Below are 21,633 nucleotides of genomic sequence, written 5' to 3'. Positions count from 1 at the left end.
TGGTGTATCTAGTAGTATTACAATAAGAAAAAAGGTTGTTTCAAAGAAAGAACATTACCCAATATTTGGCTTGCGACTATAGTTCTCCTGAAACTGGTCCAAGGCAAGCATGGCTAAGTGAATCTCTAAAGGTGCCTATTGAGAACATTAAAAATTGGTCAGTATTTATTGAGTGTATAATATGTGTCAGGCACTGTGCTAACACTTTTAAGACATTATTTAATAGACGAATTAGCTTATTACTATTATCTTTATTTAACAGATGAGGAAGCTGAGGCTTGAGAAGTTAAAGGACTTGACTTCAATCTATAGTTAAGTAACAGATCCAAGTTTTAATCCCAGGCTGTTTGACTAGTTTTCATTAGGTTATCCAATGAAACAAAGTAGTATCAGCTAAACAAAGGAAACAAAATGTTGGTATGAGAATTCCTTTTTCTTTCCTTATCAATTATTTATAAATTTGGAAACTGTTATTATAATTCTTTACTTATCACAAATACATTCACCAATATAAAACTGATCCAGTGATTTCAAAAAGCAAAATAAATGCTTCCAAGATTTTTAAGGAAGAAATATTATATAAAACTCTACATGATTCAGAAAATCTCTTAATAAGATTACCTTTGCATAAATTAATGAAACCACCTTTTAACTATCAAACCTGGCATATCATAAAAGAAAACCTTTTCCTTATTATTCAAACATTTTCCATTATATAAAATCCTATTTTTAATCTAGGAGTCAGCCTGATACATGAATAAAACCTTTATTTTTAAAGAAGCTAATGATCTGACAGAAAAGTGTATGTGTATATACACACACACACACACACACTATAAATATATATATAGTGGCTCTCTCTATATAGTTGCACTATATATATATATATATACACACATATATATAGTTGGTCTGTTTTAAATTTATAATTGCTTATCATTCCCATCCCCCACTGCGCTGCGTCTCTCAAATCTACAGTGTTTGTTTACCTCAGGTTTGCTAAAATCCACAATAAGGTACTTTGGATGTTTTAGTTGCATCTCTAATGATTCCTAATAGAAAAAAAACAAAACAAACAATAGAAAAAAATCCACTATTACTTCAGAGCAAGCAAGTGACTACCTGATAAATGACACAGAACACTAAAAGCAACGGCTCCTTCTAAGAGGTCTGATATAAGTAAGGTTGGGCTAATACGTTTTAACTGAAATGTAAAGTAGCTATCATTCCCTGGTTACTCATTTTCTTACTACCTCACTTTATATTTTTAATGTTAAATGCAACTGGACAACCTACTCCACATAATAAATTTGGAAAACTTAAACATGTGTGTGTGCACTCGGAAAAATCTATTATCTTAATCGAAGAGCTACCATATGTTTTCTGATACCAAGTTTCAAGACTTGTTATATCTGACAAGACTTGAATATATTACCCAGTTAAAATTTTTTGTGTGGAGCAAAGAACACACGAAGGCCAAAAAACTCAACAAACAAGACAATAAACCACCCCCTCTGAAAAAAACCCCACCAAACCCAATCTTAAATTTATTGAGGCATAAGTTGAAGCATAATTAAAAACTAGGGACAATAGGAAGAGGAAGCAATGCTGGGGCAGATTTGACAAGATGCAGTATTTTAATCTGTTGTTTTGCTCTAACTCTGGGCTGAACAAAACCTTGCAGAGGACTTCAGTTAATAATTGTTCTGGAAAAGAAGTTAGTCAAGTCAACACCTTGAGAACTTTCAAGAAAAAAGAGATATATTAGACTACTTATAATGAGAAGTGGCCTAAGGATTTAAGAAGTTAGCCTCTCAGCAAGAGGCTCCTTAATTCCTTGATAAAAGTAGTCTCTACATTCTCTTTAAACAGATACATACATTTCCTTTCAATCTCAGTTTATAGGAATTATTTAACATATCTAACATACACCTTCGTGAAACCCCAAAAAATTAAAATCTAAAAACCTGGAATAACAAATATGATAAATAAAAGAAATATTTCTTCTGCTTTAAAAATGTAACTGAATAATAAAACAAAATATATACTGAATCAATGCTTGTTAAACTTTTCAAATACATATTAGTTACATCTTCTGTCTTAGGAAGTAATTATAAGAAGTATGATCAACTCCCTGAATTTTTTTTGTTAATGTCGGTTTATTTCCATTGATTTCATTTTCCTCAAAGTGGGTACAGATTAAAAAACAAAATCCCTTCAACGAGTAATTTTATTGTTTTTTTTTTCTCTCTTGCCATTCTTCCGTAAAGAAATATATTTAAGAAAAAAAAATACTTACAAAGCAGAATGTTTTAGAAGTCTTAACTTGAATAGCTATGCCTCCATGTAAATAAGGTTCCAGTTCTGTAGTATCACCAATGCTAAAAGAAAATGGTGATACCACTACAAGAAGGGAAAAAAGAAAACCATTATCTACTGATATGAGTATTTAATTTGAAAGTTTATGATCAAAAAGATGTTAATTTTTCCTAATTTAAAAAATTAAGAAGATTTCAGTATAAATCTTTTCTATTTCAGGGGGTGTGTGGGTAGGTGGAAGTTGGGGAGCTAGACAGATTATCTTTCCAATATGAATATAAGGACTTAAACATGAAAACACCCAAGAAAACTTGGAAGGAAAAAAGGAAATGAGAGGTGCTTATTATTAGGTATTAAAATACTTTATGAAGCCTCAATAATTAATATTCTGGTATGTGTTATATACATAGTTGATAATAATACAACTGTGATACTGGCTCATGAATAGAAAGGCAGAAAGATTTATTATTCAGTAACAGACCCGCAAAAGACAAAATTAAGGTGGTACCACAAACCAGTAAAGAAAAGATGACTCAATAAATTTTTTGGGAAAAAAGTCACGTGGGGAAGTACTCCAAATGGACATAAGTTTTAAATGTCAAAAAGATTATTAGATAAGAGTAAGGGATAAAAATTTCTTTAAAACTTTGCAGTAAGGAAGGCATTTCTAATTATGACTCAAAAACATCTAAGAAAAAATAGAAAACTTTCACATCATATACACACAGTAAAAGCCATCACAAAGTCAAATTCCACATTACAAAAAAGCGTTTGTGACTCATATTAAAAAAAAAAAAAACAACCCTTAGCAAATATGCCCCATATATTAGGAGTTTGGGGGAAAATGATCAATAATACTCATTAAGAAAATGGGTAAAGGATAGGTGACTCACATTAAAGGAAAATGAAACAGCTCTAAAGCTTAAGAAAAGATACTTAACCTCATTCATAATACATAAAATGCAAATCAAAATTATACTATACCATATTCAAGAGACCATGAAATACTATGAGCCATAAAGGGGACAGGAGGAGACTATTCTACACTAATGATATGAAAAGACCATCGAGATCTTTAGTTTAATGGACACGCAAAGGGTTTCTATTCATAAGATGCTACCTTGTATGTAAAAATGCCTAAGGAAAGCCTGGAAGGGCATCTAATAAACTAAGAAGAATGAACAGATAAGAATGAGAGGGAGCCAAAGGTGGGCAGTAAAGTTTTTCATTGTAAACATCTGCCTTCTTTTTCTTTTGAATGATTTGCTTATTCCAAAAATTCAATTAAATAAAAAAGCCTTATATATTAACTAGACAGAAAAGACCAGCAGAGTAAACATTGAACTTAGTTGCCGTTAATTCTGGAGTAGAGGGGAGAGGTCTGAAACAGTACTCATTTTTAACTCTATTTAAACATATATATATATACACACACATACACACATATATATACACACACACATGTATAAAGAATGAGTTCAATTCAGTCGCTCAGGTGTGTCCGATTCTTTGTGACCCCATGAACCGTAGCATGCCAGGCCTCCCTGTCCATAACCAACTACCGGAGTCCACCCAAACCCATGTCCATTGAGTCGGTGATGCCATCCAACCATTTCATCCTCTGTCGTTCGCTTCTCCTCCTGCTCTCAATCTTTCCCAGCCATCAGGGTCTTTTTAAATGAGTCAGCTCTTCGCATCAGGTGGCCAAAGTATTGGACTTTCAACTTTAGCATCAGTCCTTCCAATGAACACCCAGGACTGATCTCCTTTAGGATGGACTGGTTGCATCTCCTTGCAGTCCAAGGGACTCTCAAGAGCCTTCTCCAACACTACAGTTTAAAAGCATCTATTCTTCGGCGCTCAGCTTTCTTCACAGTCCAACTCTCACATCCATACATGACCACTGGAAAAACCATAGCCTTGACTAGACAGACCTTTGTTGGCAAAGTAATGTCTCTGCTTTTCAATATGCCATCTAGGTTGGTCATAACTTTCCTTCCAAGGAGTAAGTGTCTTTTAATTTCATGGCTGCAATCACCATCTGCAGTGATTTTGGAGCCCCCCAAAATAAAGTCTGACACTGTTTCCCCATCTATTTGCTATGAAGTGATGGGACCGGATGCCAGGATCTTAGTTTTCTGAATGTTGAGCTTTAAGTCAACTTTTTCACTCTCTTCTTTCACTTTCATCAAGAGGCTCTTTAGTTCTTTTTCACTTTCTGCCATAAGGGTGGTGTCATCTGCATATCTGAGGTTATTGGTATTTCTCCCAGCGATCTTGATTCCAGCTTGTGCTTCCTTCAGCCCAGCGGTTCTCATGATGTACTCTGCATAGAAGTTAAATAAGCAGGGTGACAATATACAACCTTGACATACTCCTTTTCTTATTTGGAACCAGTCTGTTGTTGCATGTCGGTTTCTCAAGAGGCAGGTCAGGTGGTCTGGTATTCCCATCTCAAGAAGAATTTTCCACAGTTTATTGTGACCCACACAGTCAAAGGCTTTGGCATAGTCAATAAAGCAGAAATAGGATGTTTTTCTGGAACTCTCTTGCTTTTTCAATGATCCACTGGATGTTAGCAATTTATATCAAGAATAAACATATACTATTTTAGTCATTTAAAAATGCTTTTCAAGTAACAGGAAAATTACTTTAAAGCAGTAAAGTATCAATTAATAAATATCAGGGGACAAAAAGCCTTATCAATTGCTCCTCTACTTAAATATTCTTTCTCTGCTCAAAGAATTTTTCATGCAAAATGTGGGTTTTCTTTATTTTCATTTCTTGTTATCCAGTGATTTCTCCTTTCATAAATATAGCCCCAAGATTTGGATCCAGCACCACAGTCCACCACTGAATGGACCCCAAAACAAAAAAGGATACTCTTAAATAACTGAGTCAATTTATGCAAAAATAGACACAAAATTTTTAACATCAATAATCTGAACCTATATTTTACATATTTAGATACAGTCTGAGAAACAAAATACAATAGATTTATTACCAAAGCTTCTTAAAAATAGATTCAAAATTGTTTTGCTATGAAGAGCTCATAACAGGGACTGACTTTTTTCTCCCCTAAGGATCCATTTTTGTAGTCATTAAAAGAAAAAAAGGTAATCAGTTTACCACCAGTCTATACACTAATCACATAATTACATGTTCAGATGCCCTAAAGATAAAACTGAGTCACTCTCAGCTGAACAGGTGTAAACATGCTGTCTGTGAGTTACACAATGTAAAGCAATGTCTTTAGCTCTTTTACACATGGCTGGAGGAAAATCATAAACTATGAAACTAATGATGCCATAAATTTATTCTCTTCAATTTCAAATGGCCTTAAATGAAACCTGGTAACTTTTGGATTTTTAAAACTGTTTATTCTCTTCAGATCTCTGCCCTTGACACCTTATCTCTCCTTTGGGTCATGATTTCACCTTAGTCTACTAACAAAACAGACTCCTTCAGTTTCCTGCCAATAAGTCCACAAATCTGCCTGCAGTTAACATTCATTCATCCCTTTTTTCCAAGTCACTGAACAAAAAAGTATCTTCACTTGAATACTTCACTGTCACTTCCCCTAAACAGCCTAGACTGCACTCATCTTCTCTCCAAAATTTGCTCCCTTTTTTGCACTCCCTAATGTGTGAATAAATAAGGTGTCAGAATCTTCACTTATCTACCATGAGATAACAGTATGTCTCTTGCTATCTCAACTCCCACTGTAGAGCTGCTATATCTGTAAGTTCCTTGAATTCTGTCTTGTTTCTTATTGCTTGCTTCTGTACAGAATACTCTTATCACCATCTTCCTAAGCGAACACAACCAGTTATAATCAAGATACCCCAACTCTACTGCTGCTACACCAAAACTGGCAGGGATCCTTGCTAAGGTTAGAGTTCTCAGAATGCCTTTTCTCTGTAACACCACTGCCTAATGTTAGTATCTCCTTACATTGTGCGGATAACAATAAACTGTGGAAAATTCTTAAAAAATGGGAATACCAGACCACCTTACCTGCCTCCTGAGAAATCTGTATGCAAGTCAAGAACCAATAGTTAGAACCAGACATGGAACAATGGACTGGTTACAAATTGGGAAAGGAGTACATCAAGGCTGTATGTCGTCACCCTGCTTATTTAAGTTATATGCAGACTACATTGTGTGAAATGCTGGATTGGAGGAAGCACAAGCTGGAATCAAGATTGTTGGGAGAAATATCAATCACCTCAGATACGCAGATGATACCACCCTTATGGCAGAGAGGAAAGAGGAATTAAAGAGCCTCTTGATGAAGGTGAAAGAGGAGGGAGAAAAAGCTGGCTTAACACTAAGTATTCCCTAAATGTCCACCGGCAGACGAATGGATAATGAAGTTGTGGTACATATACACAATGAAATATTACATAGCTATAAGAAGGAATGCATCTGAGTCAGTTCTAATGAGGTGGATGAAACTGGAGCCTATTATACAGAGTGAAGTAAGTCAGGAAGAGAAACACGAATACTGTATGTTAACACATATACATGGAATTTATAAAGACAGTAATAACGACCCTATATGCAAGGCAGCAAACGAGACACAGATATAAAGAACAGACTTTTGGACTCTGTGGGAGAAGGCGAGGGTGGGAAGATTTGAGAGAAAAGCACTGAAACATGTATATTACCATACGTAAAACAGACGTCCAATGCAAGTTTGATGCATGAAGCAGGGAATTCAAAGCTGGTGCTCTGGGACAACCCAGAGGGATGGGGTGGGGGGTTTGGGATGAGGGTAGACATGTGCACCTGTAGATATCTACCTGTGGCTGATGGCAAAATCATCACAATATTGTAAACTAATTATCCTCCAATTAAATAATTAAGAAAAAAAACTCAACATCCAAAAAACTAACATCATGGCATCCAGTCCCATTACTTCATGGCAAATAGATGGGAAAACAATGGGAACAGTGACAGACTTTGTTTTCTTGGGCTCCAAAATCACTGCAGGTGGTGACTGAAGCCATGATATTAAAAGACGCTTGTTCCTTGGAAGAAAAGTTATGACAGACCTAGAGAGCACGTTAAAAAGCAGAAAGATTACTTTGCTGACAATGGTCCATACAGTCAAAGCTAGGTTTTTTCCAGTAGTCATGTATGCATGTGAGAGTTGGACTATAAAGAAAGCTGAACGCCAAAGAATTGAGGCTTCTGAACTGTCGTGTCGGACAAGACTCTTGAGAGTCCCTTGGACTGCAAGGAGATCAAACCAGTCAATCCAAAAGGAAATCAACCTTGAATATTCATTGGAAGAACTGATGCTGAAGCTGAAGCTCCAATACATGGCTACCTGATGTGAAGCATTGACTCATTAGAAAAGACCCTGACACTGGGAAAGATTGAAGGCAGGAGAAGTGTCGACAGAGGACGAGATGGTTGGATGGCATCACCAACTCAATGGACATAAGTTTGAGCAAGCTCAAGGAGATGATGAAGGACAGGGAAGCCTAGTGTGCTGCAGTTCATGGGGTTGCAAAGAGTTGCACATGACTGAGCAACTAAACAACAAGTTGGACTGAATGTCTTAAGGTGAAGAACTGGATCACCCCTTTTGAGTTGATGGTGTGTTCTCAAAAAGTAGAGTTCTGAACTATAAATGCACTCAATAATGAATAAGTATAAACAAATTAATAAACATAAACTTACCAGTTATTTGTTGTGTGGATCCATTTAAGCCTGTCATTCCATTAATTTCTCGAAATGTTAGGAACTGTCCTGTTTCAAGTTTGTGAGGATGATTTTCAAGGCAAGTGACAATGCCAGGATTAGCCTAGAAACAAAGAGCAAAAACAAGTTCACATAGTCCTTTTTTATACAAATTCCAAATCTCACATAAAAAGGACCATGTTGTCATAAAATTCTCAAAACAACCAAAATTGCAAGCCATTCCTCTCCTTCCATCATAAACACAAATATTTAAAGAACTGTCACAAAACAGTGACAGCCGTATCATTTTTTATGAATGTTTATAACTTCTTGGTTCAGCAGAAATATATATCACAAGCAGTTCAAATATTTCACAAATTCAAGGATTCCTGTGATTTATAAAAAATACTCAAAGTGACTGAATTCAAGTTTTAAAGTCATTTATGAAAGACTCATCACTTCATGGCAAATAGAAGGGGGAAAAGTAGAAGCAGTGACAGATTTTCTCTTCTTGGGCTCCACAATCACTGTGAATGGTGACTGCAGCCATGAAATTAGAAGACAATGGTTTCTTAGAAGGAAAGCAATGACAAACCTAGACAGCATATTCAAAATCAAAGACATCACTTTGCCAACAAGGGGCTGTACAGTCACAACTATGGTCTCACATGTGCGGATGTGAGAGCTGAATCACAGAGAAGGCTGAGCACCAAAGAATTAATGTTTTCAAATTGTGGTGTTACAGAAGACTCTTGAGAGTTCCTTGGACACTGATGAGATCAAACCAGTCAGTCATAAAGGAAATCAACCCTGAATACTCATCAGAAGGACTGATGCTGAAGCTGAAGCTCCAGTACTTTGGCCACTTGATACCAAAAGCCAACTCACTGGAAAAGACCCTGAGGCTAGGAAAGATTGAGGGCAAGAGGAGAAGAGAGCAGCAGAAGATGAGATAGTTGGACAGTATCACTGATGCAGTGGACGTGAACCTGGGCAAACTCTGGGTAATACTGAAGGACAGGGAGGCCTGGTGTGCTGCGGTCCATGGGGTCATGAAGAGTCAGACATGACTTACTGACTGAACAACAATAACAACAACATGAAAGACTGTGTACATAAAAGATGAGTCTAAGTTTGAAAATCAAAGAAATCTAAGAATGAAGGATGGAAATTTAATGCTAGCAAAGTGATATTAACAGTATAAAGCTGCAACACTTTAAATCAAAGAAATAGTATATAGTCCTGCATATCAGGTAAAAATGGAAGAAATTAGCTTATCTCATCTAAGAGGGTGCATGAGATACAGCAGACAAATAGAAATTTCCTAACTGCATATAAGCCAACCATTGCTTAAATAAGGTGATAATGATTTAATTTATATAAAACCTAATAAAATTATTATTACCTCATAATTGTGTAGATTCTAAAAATTCTCTTGCTGTTTAATGATTTGAGAAATACAATTAAGACCACAAACATGTAGAAAAAATTAATGTAATGTGGGTTTACTATTAATACTATCTCAAGAATAATAGAATTCATAAGGACCTTAAGGAGAAATGACTTGCAGATAAGTTAAATGAAGACTATAGGATATTTTTCTGATTTTTTATGGCTAGTTTCCATATTTACTGCAGTGTTTAATAAAAGAAAATATCAGTGCAATACAAGATTCCTTGGAGCTTATTCTAACTCTATAATATTCTCAGGGACAAACTAACAATAACTAGAGAAGGTAAAAGGCTGAACAACAAACTATTCTGTAAGCAAACAGATACAAAAAATGACTTTTTAATGAATTTGCCTTAAAAAGTGGTGAGAATGCCAACATTAACACTGGGTTTAAAAACAAAGCAAAAAGACAGAAGCACAAATACTACTGAAAGTATATTTTCACTCCTTTGTACTTGGCTTCTTTTGAGCTTTGATGGAAACTGATTATAAAGAGTGCAAATAAAGTTAGTGATTTAGGCTAAAAGGAAACAGTAGTAAAAGTGGATCATAATAGTTTCTCCAATTGTTTTAGGTAATAAAAAATTAAGCTTGCATGACATTAAGAGAACACAGTTAGAAAATTCAGACCTTTTGATTTGACGGTTAATTAACTCTTAAGGTTTCATCCTCCTCCAAATTTTTAGAAATATTTCAAATTAGAAAAGCTTTTGTCTGTGATGACTTAAGTGTCCATCTTCCTGGAGTCAAGAGTGTTGGGCCAAGTGACTTATGGCACACCTAATACATCTATGATCTGACACAATAAATTGTTCAGTAAACACTGATTCACAATTAATGTCCCATAGGAACATGACATAAAACAAAATTAAAATTAATGATATCAGCAAATGCTGATCTATCAATTATTAAATGTTAGATGGAAACCAGAATACTTTCTTAATATTCCAACTTCAATTTTAATCAAATAAAAAAGACTGTGTATTACAATATTTTGCTAATATTACCTTTTAAAAACATCAACTTAAAAATCAATCATAAACAATAATACACATATATAATCATACTTGCGTTATATCTGAAATGAAAATTTCTTTTGGTTCTTCTCCTGTTGTATCTAAAACTTCAAATTCATCACCAAAATCACAAAACAACCGTGACCAAATTCCATGTACATCTGCACTGATGAACTGTGAAATGAAAAAACAAGTTCAAGCTTAATACATTTATATAAAGAAAAAAACTCAACTATCTTTGGACCATCTGGTGACCATTTTATTTATAATTAAGCATATTCTTTGAGATATAAAGTGATCACAAATATGATAAATTATTTGTAAAGTGGTTTCAGAATCAAGAGTTTAGGTATTTAGGATTGGATATTAGTGTCACAAAACTAGACGCAACATCAGCACATCATTGGATTTACATCATTCTGTAATTTTACAGAATTACATCATTCTGTTATTTTTAAATAACAAAAACTCCTGCCTTATCCTAAAAATCAAGCACAGAATATAAGAAAGAGATACCTTGGTTTAATAGTCTAGCAGTGAATTCTTGTTTTTCATTTTAGAAAAGCAGAATGGAGTGTCCATTCACCAAAAGCGGTAGAGTTAGAGGAAAACAAAAGAGAGCTAAAAGCTAAGAGTGAGTCATCAGAAAAGGGACTGAGGAACAGAGCACATCGAAGTCAGGAAAGGTAAAAACCAAATTCTTAAACACAGTCATAAATGTGTTCTTGAAAGTGATTTTTATTCCATACACACACACAGACACATACTCTGTTCTAAGAAAATATAAAGAAATTGTTCTTGTGCTTATTTTTAGATACTGATAATAAAGAAAAATTCTTAATCTGTAACACACATGATACTGTATAAACTGATATTTTTCCAAGAAAAACTAGCCTATTCATATTTAGGCATAAGAATGTAGCTCATTAAAATGACTTATACTCCCTATCAAATAAAGTCATAAAACGGTTAACAGATTACCTTCTACTTGATCATGCACTGCCTTTACTATTGAAATAGCTATTTACAGCATTCTTTATGAGTCATGAAACAGAAGAAAGTTAGAAACTTTTAAGTTTGCAAATTGAAAAACAATTTCTTTCTTTGCAAAACTTTAAAGTATGGATAAATGTATCCATCACACAAACAAAAATTTTAGCTTATAAACTAGTATAATTGGAGAAGGCAATGGCACCCTACTCCAGTACTCTTGCCTGGAAAATCCCATGGACAGAGGAGCCTGGTGGGCTAGAGTTCATGGGGTTGCCCAGGGACAAGGGAGCCTGGTGGGCTGCCATCTATGGAGTCGCACAGATTCAGACACGACTGAAGTGACTTAGCAGCAGCATAATTACTTTATAAAACTTCTCTGCCCTGTTCGAAGTTTAATGACTACTATATATCTTATTCATCTTAATAATTTATGAACTATGGCACAAATGTTCTATAAGGTATATATATGCTATGTAAATACCACAGTCCAAAAATTTTCAGCACATCTATCTGATACAGAATGATGATAGTTCAGTGCCTATCTCAAAGGAACAAATAGCATTTTCCTTTTTCCAAAGGAATAAAGGACTCCAATAAAGAAGTGCAGTTAGTAGTATGTATTCAACTGCAGGGGATGAATTATGATTTGTCCCATCTAGACCTCTTTCCAGTCTTCTGAGTATCATCACTACTTATCTAATTATTTTGGACAAAAATTTCAGAGTCATTCTTGATCATTCTTTCCTTCACAACTCTCATTTATCCATGCTCAATCCATTAGTCTTTTTTACAAAGGATACTTCAAATTCAACAACTTTTCACAATCTCTATTTTCATCTCTTTTGAAAAAGGCACCAGCATCTCTCACTTGGACTACTTACTGCATTAGCCCCTAACAGGTCTGGCCACCTCTATTCTACTTTTACAATTCAACAGTTCTTTCTTTTTGGTCTCATGATCCCTTCATGTTCTTAAAAATTATTGACAATCAAATGAGCTTTTGTTTATGTGGGTTAAATCTACTGATAATCACTGCGTTAGAAAGAAAAGCCAACATAAACACACATTCCTTCAGCTGTTAGAGCAATGATATCACCATCAAGTAGACTCTGGAAACTCTACTGCACCCCATAAGAGAATCAAAGTGAAAAAGGCAAATAACATTTCAATAATATTTTAAAAATAGTTTGACTTTGCAGACCCTAAGAAAGGATCTCAGGGACCCTCAGTGTCCTTGGATCACACTTTGAAAATCAAAATTAAAAATATTACTCATGTAAGAAGTTTCTTGTGCAATTCACTGAAAAGCTACAAATTCTAATAGTGAAAGTGCATTTTCTTTGGTAAACTATGTGTCATTATTAAGTGATATTATCACCTTAATTGGAGGGCACTGAGAGCGGCAGAAGTCATTGATCTTCTTCTGCACTGAAAGTTTCATCTCCGTCAATACTACACACTGTTAAGAAGGATACAAGAAATTAAAGGTTAAAAAATAAACAATTATTTTGGTAGTGCACAACTTCTAACTCAGAAGCATCCCAGTTTGCACTCTGCTAAAAATACATTGTTTTCTTTGGAAAAAATACTAACCTACTGTATTCCATTTTAAGGTTAACACCTTCACAGATATAGAACAGCAAAAGTGAAAGTAACATACACTGACATCTCTAGGTATCTACAGTGGGATTGGTTCCAGAACCAAAACCTGTGGACATTCAAGTCCCTTACATAAAATGGCATAGTACATACAGGGAAAAACCTGCCCACACTGAATTCAATTGCCAGTACAGACTTCACAATTAGAAGCAAACCTTAACATTCTCTATGGTATATATGCATCCAAAATGATTGGAGATTTTACTTTATCTGTTACTGCCATGGAGCTGCTAAGCTACTCATCAGAGTGTAAATTAAATGCTAGTTTAAAAGGATAACAATTACATTTTTAAAAAGACACATTAGTTGGCTTAAGTTCAGTTCAGTCACTCAGTTGTGTCTGACTCTTTGCGACCCCATGAATTGCAGCACACCAGGCCTCCCTGTCCATCACCAACTCCCAGAGTTCACTCAGACTCACGTCGAGTCAGTGACGCCATCCAGCCATCTCATTCTATGTCGTCCCCTTCTCCTCCTGCCCCCAATCCCTCCCAGCATCAGAGTCTTTTCCAATGAGTCAACTCTTCGCATGAGCTGGCCAAAGTACTGGAGTTTCAGCTTCAGCATCATTCCCTCCAAAGAAATCCCAGGGCTGATCTCCTTCAGAACGGACTGGTTGGATCTCCTTGCAGTCCAAGGGACTCTCAAGAGTCTTCTCCAACACCACACTTCAAAAGCATCAATTCTTCGGCGCTCAGCCTTCTTCACAGTCCAACTCTCACATCCATACATGACCAATGGAAAAACCATAGCCTTGACTAGACGGACTTTTGTTGGCAAAGTATTGTCTCTACTTTTGAATATGCTATCTAGGTTGGTCATAACTTTCCTTCCAAGGAGTAAGCGTCTTTTAATTTCATGGCTGCAGTCACCATCTACAGTGATTTTGGAGCCCCCCCCAAAAAAAGTCTGACACTGTTTCCACTGTTTCCCCATCTATTTCCCACGAAGTGATGGGACCGGATGCCATGATCTTCGTTTTCTGAATGTTGAGCTTTAAGCCAACTTCTTCACTCTCTTCTTTCACTTTCATCAAGAGGCTTTTGAGTTCCTCTTCACTTTCTGCCATAAGGGTGGAGTCATCTGCATATCTGAGGTTATTGATACTTCTCCCGGCAATCTTATTCTAGCTTGTGCTTCTTCCAATCCAGCGTTTCTCATGATGTACTCTGCATATAAGTTAAATAAGCAGGGTGACAATACACAGACTTGACATACTCCTTTTCCTATTTGGAACCAGTCTGTTGTTCCATGTCCAGTTCTAACTGTTGCTTTGAGATTCGACAGATATACATCACATCTTTGTTTTACGACAGTGTTACTAGTCAAACAACCAAGTTCTGTTATTTAAGATAGCAAATTATCATTTTCAATGCTTACTTTTTTATCATCACCCAGTGAGATAAGCAAATTAAGTTTTATAATCAGATTTTATCATATCTGAAAAACTCATGAAAGGCCAAAATATTTTATTACGGTCAATTATCAATCAAAAATGTCAAAAGCAGGTCAAATCTCACAGTCTGGAGCTTTCCTTGATGCTGCTTCCAGGAAATGAATAACTCACTTTCACTACCAATATCTATCTGGGTGTGGATTTAGTTTTATCTAGCTTAGAACACGATGTGCTTCCTACAGAGAGGTAATTCTCCATAGCTCTCCCACTTGGTATTGCCATGAATGCAAGGCTCTGACCATTCTTTACGTGGGTTGTTTCTCAGGATTGCATTCGCCTGGTGCAAACTTGAGAAATGAGATAATGTCTCCCCTGGGACAAAGAACAAGCTTATTCATTGCTTGCTATAAAAAGGCAGGTTCCCCAAGCTCAATGTTCCTTTCTTCTAAAGGAACTCACCACATGTGCAGGCATCCACTGAGCCCTCTGCACAGCACGGGGGAGATGTGGAGGAAGGCAGGAGGAAACAAGGCAAATGTCATGCTCACACTTACCAGCTCAGGAGTAATTAAGTCCTTAGTCTCTGACCCAGGAATCTCATGTTTTCTGCTAGCATCCATGAAACTGTAACAAGCTAACTTATTAGCTTTCAAATTCGGTAAAATCAAATCTTATTAGACTCAGTACATACTGAGTCTAACAGTACTTACTGAGCCTGGTCTGTGTTTCACCAATGCTGGAAAATTCCCAAGCACCGTTTATTTGAATAAGCCTTTCTCTAGAAGTCCAACCCCATGAATTAGAGCTTTTTACTCAAGCTATCATTTTTTTAAATTTCTTTCATATATTCTTTCTGTATGCTGTAGTCTCAAAAATATCCTCAGCTCTATCCTTCAGTCCATTAATTCTTACATGCACTGTTTAATCTACTCATTAAGTTTTAACTTTTAGGACTATTTTTTCCATTTCAAAAAGTTCTATTTGTTATATCTGCCTAACTGCTTTCACTAGTATCTTATTTTCATATTGTATATTTAATCTCTTCTTATAAGATTTAGTTTGAACATTTTATAGTCCCCATCCAATAATTCTATTATCTGAAATTCTTGGAGGTTTAGCTCTATTGTTTGCTATATCCACTGACTCTTGATCATGCTGAACTTTTTCCTGTCTTATTATTTTGTATTATGAACACAGCCTCATAGGGGCTTTACACATTAGAATAAACTGTGGCTTGGTTGAGGATATATGCTGCTACATCTTTGAGTTTTGTTTCTTTCTGGCATTCCAGTGCATCACCAGCTCAGTACTACGTTTTAACGTTAAGTTCTCAGCTTGGAAAATTTAAATTCATATCAAACTTATGTGAGGGCATGCCTATGGTTAAGAAGTCCCAGAGAAGATCTTTTTTTTTTTTTTTTAATCCAGAGTTCCAGAGAGCTCTGTGTGAATCACAACAAACCGTGGAAATTCTTAGAGATGGGAGCTTCAGACCACCTTCCCTGTCTTCTGAGAAATCTGTATGTGGGTCAAGATGCAACAGTTTAAATTGGACATGGAACAACTGACTGGTTCCAAACTGTGAAAGGTGTATGATAAGGCTGTATACTGTCACCTTATTTAACTTCTACGCAGAGTATGTGCTGTGCTAATGTGCTGAGTTGTGTCTGACTCTTTAAGACGTTATGGACTGTAGCCTGTTAGGATCTTCTGTCCATGGAATTTTCTAGGCAAAAATACTAGAGTGGGTTGTCATTTCCTACTCCAAGGGAATATTCCTGACCCAGGGATCAAATCTGCATCTCTGGTGTCCTCTGCATTGCTAGGAGAATTCTTTACCACTGCACCACTTGGAGGAGAAGGCAATGGCAACCCACTCCAGTACTCTTGCCTGGAAAATCCCATGGACGGAGGAGCCTGGTAGGCTGCAGTCCATGGGGTCACTAGGAGTGGGACACAACTGAGAGACTTCACTTTCACTTTCATGCACTGGAAAAGGAAATGACAACCCACTCCAGTGTTCTTGCCTGGAGAATCCCAGGGGGAGCCTGGTGGGTTGCCATCTCTGGGGTCACACAGAGTTGGACATGACTGAAGTGACTTAGCAGCAAGAGCAGCACCACCACTTGGGAAACCCATATGTAGAGTACATCAAGTGAAATGTCGGGCTGGATGAATCACAAGCTGGAATCAAGATTGCCAGGAGAAATATCAACAACCTCATATATGCAGATGATACTGCCCTAATGGCAAAAAGTGTAGAGTAACTAAAAAGCTTCTTGACAAGTGGGAAAGAGCAGAGTGAAAAAGCTGGCATGAAATTAAACATTCAAAAAACTAAGATCATGGCATCTGGCCCCATCATTTCATGGCAAACAGAAGGGGAAAAAGTAGAAGCAGAGACAGATTTTCTCTTCCTAGGCTCCAAAATCACTGCAGTTGGTGACTGCAGCCATGAAATTAAGACACTTACTCCTTGGAAGGAATACTATGACAAGCCTAGACAGCATATTAAAAAGCAGAGACATCACAAAGATCCTTATAATCAAAGCTATGGTTTTTCCAGTAGTCATGTATGGATGTGAGAGCTGGACCATAAAGAAGGCTGAGTGCCAAAGAACTGTTGCTTTCAAACTGTGGCGCTAGAGAGGAGTCTTGAGAGTCCCTTGGACGGCAAGATCATCAAACCAGTCAATCCTAAAGGAAATCAAACTTGAATATTCATTGGAAGGACTGATGCTGAAGCTGTAGCTCCAATACTTTGGCCACCTGATGCAAAGAGCCAATTCAATGGGAAAGACATTGATGCTGGGAAAGACTGAAAGCTACAGAAGAAGGGGGCAGCAGAGGATGAGATGGTTAGATACAATCACTGACTCAGTGAACATGAATTTGAGCAAACCCTGGGACATAGTAGAAGATAAGAGGAATCTGGCGTGCTGCAGTCCATGAGGTTTTAAAGAGCTGGACACGACCGAGTGACTAAACACCAACAAGAGAAAATAGACAAATTTTCTATTCTGATGGTCAAAGATTGTTCTAATACACCTTTTCATTAAGGGTGTAGCTTTCTGAGGTTCCAGAGAGTTACAAAGAGGTGGTAGGCCTCAATTATATATTGTATCTCATACAGACAAATTTTTATCTAGTTTCTGTGTGACCATTCCCAATTCCCAAGAAATGTGGTAACTGAGACAAGCAAACTCTGTCCAGAAAGTGAACACAGCCACAGTTAACTGGTTTCCTTTTAATTATCTATTCAATTCTGGTCTCTGAGCATTTCCCTTATACCATTTTGACCTCATGCAATCACTGAAAAAGAAGTCTATTAAGTAATTCTACTGTAGACAGTCTATTAAATATCTCTAGCAGGATGGATTTCAAGTTATCCAGTCAAGAATGGACAATTACAATAATCTTTAAGTGGGTGTGATACTGTCATTATCATAAGAAATACATATTTTGTCTTCATTCAAGGTTCCTAGCACATAGTTGTTACTACTCTCGTGATTTCCTATGTAAGAGCTCAGGGGCATCTTTCATTATAATATTTAGTTTTGTTCTTTGGGACATATCTTCACAGTGAAAAAGGTGAAGTAAATGTCTTGTTTTTCATAACAAGTCCTTTCAGACACACCTGAGTTTATGTTAATGAGTTACTTTTGGAAAGCCCCTAAGGATGGGGGCTGGTTGTTAGGGGAACCAACCTTAGGCTGTAAGGTTCAGAACCTTCAGCCCTATCTCCCAGACCTCCTGCGCTGGAAACTGACTTAATCACCAATGGCCAATGTATACTATTATACATTTTTATATAAGTATACATTATATATAAGTCATTTTTGCTTACATAATAAAGCCTCCATAAAAATCCTTGAACCAGGGGCTTCAACATGTGGAGGTACTGGGAAGGTGGCGTACTGGAGAGGCCATGGAAACATGGCACCCATGGCACCCATCCCCCCATCCCCTGACCTAGGCATCTCTTCTATCTGGCTGTTCCTGAGTCATAGTCTTTTATAATACAATAAACTCATAATCTAGTAAGTAAACTGTTTTTCTGAGTTTGTGTGCCGCTCTACTAAACTAACTGAACCTAAGGAGGGGGTTGTGAAAACATCTGATTCATAGCCAGCTCTGAGAAGCACATGTAACAACCTGAATTTGCAACTGGCATCAGAAAAGGGCTCGAGGATGTGGGTTCTTATAGCACCGAGTCCTTAACCTGTGGGATCTGACACTATCTTCTCCAGGCAGAGTGTCAAGACAGAATTGAAGGACACCAAGTTAGGTGTCCAGAGTTGGAAAATTGCCTGGTGTACGGGGAAAAGGCATAAACATATAGTCACACAAGTGTCAGAAGTATTGAGATCTTAAGAAACACAGGAGTGCTTTATCCTAGACAATGGGTATCATAATATCACAGGAAAAAATGCAGTCACTTTCAGAACATCCCAGGCGTTGGGAATTTTTGTTTTTATTTGTTACCTAACGAAGACTGAACTGTTGATCCACATTATTTACTTCTGTGTACCTGGGCTATATATTACTCTTTGCCTATGGCCTTAGGACTTTTGCCTGGAAAATCCCATGGATGGAGGAGCCTGGTGGGCTGCAGTCCATGGGGTCGCTAACAGTCGAGCACGACTGAGCAACTTCACTTTCACTTTTCACTTTCATACACTGGAGAAGGAAATGGCAACCCACTCCAGTATTCTTGCCTGGAGAATCCCAGGGACAGAGGAGCCTAGTGGGCTGCCGTCTATGGGGTCGCACAGAGTCGGACACGACTGAAGCAACTTAGCAGCAGCAGCATGGCTTTAGGAAGAGTAGAATGTGCTTTCCTGCTCCTTTACTTTGGACTTGACGATGTGACCTGCTCTGGTCAACAAAATATTAATGGAAGTAACACAAAGAGAGGTTTGAAATGTGCTTGGAACGTGGCACTTGCTCCTTTGTATTTCTGCTACTGGTATGAGACCATGTCTCAGGTAGCCTCCTGGTCCCAGAAGAGAGGTTCATAGACCAGGACTCAGACTGTGGAGTTCAAGTATAGCTAGAACAGCTGAATTCCAACTGACATCCAGAAGCATGAGAAAGAAATGCATGTTGCTATAAACCACTGAATTTGCAGTTTCTCATGCACGTTACTGTGAAAATAGCTGACTGATATAATTGCTTTGTAATTCTTAGGTCCTTGCCCTAAAACAAAGCACTTTAAAGGTATTATTCTAAGTCTTTTAACCTGAATTTTTTGATCTACTTAATAGACTATATTAAATCAGTACTTTATTAATACTTAATGATTTGCCTTCAGTTCAGTTCAGTCGCTCAGTCACGTCTGACTCTTTGCGACCCCATGGACTGCAGCATGCCAGGCCTCCCTGTCCATCACCAACTCCCGGAGTTTACGCAAACTCATGTCCATTGAGTAGGTGATGCCATCCAACCATCTCATCCTCTGTTGTCCCCTTCTCCTCCTGACTTCAATCTTTCCCAGCATCAGGGTCTTTTCAAATGAGTCAGTTCTTCACATCAGGTGGCCAAAGTATTGGAGTTTCAGCTTCAACATCAGTCCTTCCAATGAACACTCAGGACTGATTTCCTTTAGGATGGACTGGTTGGATCTCCTTGCAGTCCAAGGGAGTCTCAAGAGTCTTCTCCAACACCACAGTTCAAAAGCAGCAATTCTTTGGTGCTCAGCTTTCTTCACAGTCCAACTCTCACATCCAAACATGATTACTGGAAAAATCATAGCCTTGACTAGACAGACCTTTGTTGGCAAAGTAATGTCTCTGCTTTTTAATATGCTGTCTAGGTTGGTCATAACTTTCCTTCCAAGGAGTAAGTGTCTTTTAATTTCATGGCTGCAATCACCATCTGTAGTGATTTTGGAGCCCCAAAACATAAAGTCTGACACTGTTTCCACTGGTTCTCCATCTATTTGCCATGAAGTGAGGGGACCGGATGCCATGATCTTCGTTTTCTGAATGTTGAGCTTTAAGCCAACTTTTAACCTTGGAATCTGTCAATAACATCTAATATAAAATGGAGTACTAACCTGGTATTTATCTAAAAAGGAGAGATCTGTGGTTTCATTTAAAGGAATAGAAGATGATGTAACATGAACATATGGATTTAATTCTGCAATATGTTGAAGTACAGCTTCAGCCCTAAAAAAACAAAACACATACATACAAAAAAGAAAAAAGACTTTTACTACTCTTTTGTTCAAGAAACACATTCAATTCTTCAAATCTGGACACTTTGAAGACATTAGAGAAACCTAAATGTTACAAAATTTCAATGGGAATTTTAAACTAGAGAGGAAGAAAAGAAGCTAGACTTATTTTTACTATACAATCTTAAGATGTAGCACACTGTCATATTCCAGAGTAAGTCACACAATCTTAAAATATACATACCCTTATAGGCCAATGCTCCTTCATTTTCTTAAGAACAGAGCAATAATAAAGACCTACTTTAACAATCTCAAAGAAATTCATTCCTAAGTAGCAATGTGACAATATTAAAATTTTGAGAAACATAAATATTTACATGTCAGTACTTATTTGTCTATGGTAGAGTGAATTTATGGTGATGAGTTAAATAGCTAAAACTGAATTGGTATTCTAGATTCAGAAAATGTTCTAAGTAACTGCAACATTAAAAAAAAAAATCCTATGATAACACAACAAAATATCTATCTTCACCTGTTTCTTATATTAACAACATCATCTTCACAGAGAAAGAAGTTTGTTCCTAGATCCCATGCTTGGCATTTTTCTGTATCATGAATTGTAAGTGCCTTCAAAAAGGAGAAAAATATCTGTTAAAGTCAGGAGTAAATCAAGGATGTTCACTATCTCCAATATTATTTACACTGGGTTGGAACTATTAGCCTGTGTAATTAGACAACAGAAAGTAATTAAAATCCAGTTAGATCCATTCACAGATAATATGACTATAGACATCTAGAAATCCAGAAAAGATCACGGAAAAACTATTTTATTAGTATTATTTCTTTTATAAACACAACATATTTTTTAATGCCAGTATATTATTTTTTTGCAGAGATCAATGTTGTATTAACTTGAACATACCTTCATT

At 36.8% G+C, this 21,633-nt stretch overlaps 1 protein-coding gene across 1 annotated transcript in view; it reads right to left on the bottom strand.

Annotated features, from left to right (window-relative positions):
* The window catches only part of UBA6 (ubiquitin like modifier activating enzyme 6), an 87,277-nt gene that overhangs the window by 38,658 nt on the left and 26,986 nt on the right, over positions 1 to 21,633 (bottom strand). Inside the window, exons 5-12 of the mRNA XM_086405579.1 lie at positions 21,237 to 21,331; positions 20,585 to 20,696; positions 12,850 to 12,930; positions 10,530 to 10,652; positions 8,011 to 8,134; positions 2,300 to 2,403; positions 990 to 1,052; positions 59 to 135 (exon numbers count right to left, since the gene is read on the bottom strand). Of these exons, the coding sequence (XP_086261705.1) occupies positions 59 to 135; positions 990 to 1,052; positions 2,300 to 2,403; positions 8,011 to 8,134; positions 10,530 to 10,652; positions 12,850 to 12,930; positions 20,585 to 20,696; positions 21,237 to 21,331 (779 nt within the window). The remainder of the gene's footprint in view (positions 1 to 58; positions 136 to 989; positions 1,053 to 2,299; positions 2,404 to 8,010; positions 8,135 to 10,529; positions 10,653 to 12,849; positions 12,931 to 20,584; positions 20,697 to 21,236; positions 21,332 to 21,633) is intronic.

This window comes from Bos grunniens, chromosome 6 (assembly GCF_055505025.1).
Source record: "Bos grunniens cultivar Pamir isolate PY7600 chromosome 6, Bosgru_T2T1.0, whole genome shotgun sequence".
Lineage (NCBI taxonomy): Eukaryota > Metazoa > Chordata > Mammalia > Artiodactyla > Bovidae > Bos > Bos grunniens.
Note: the sequence above shows the minus strand (reverse complement) of the source record. Positions and strands in the feature narration are given on the sequence as shown.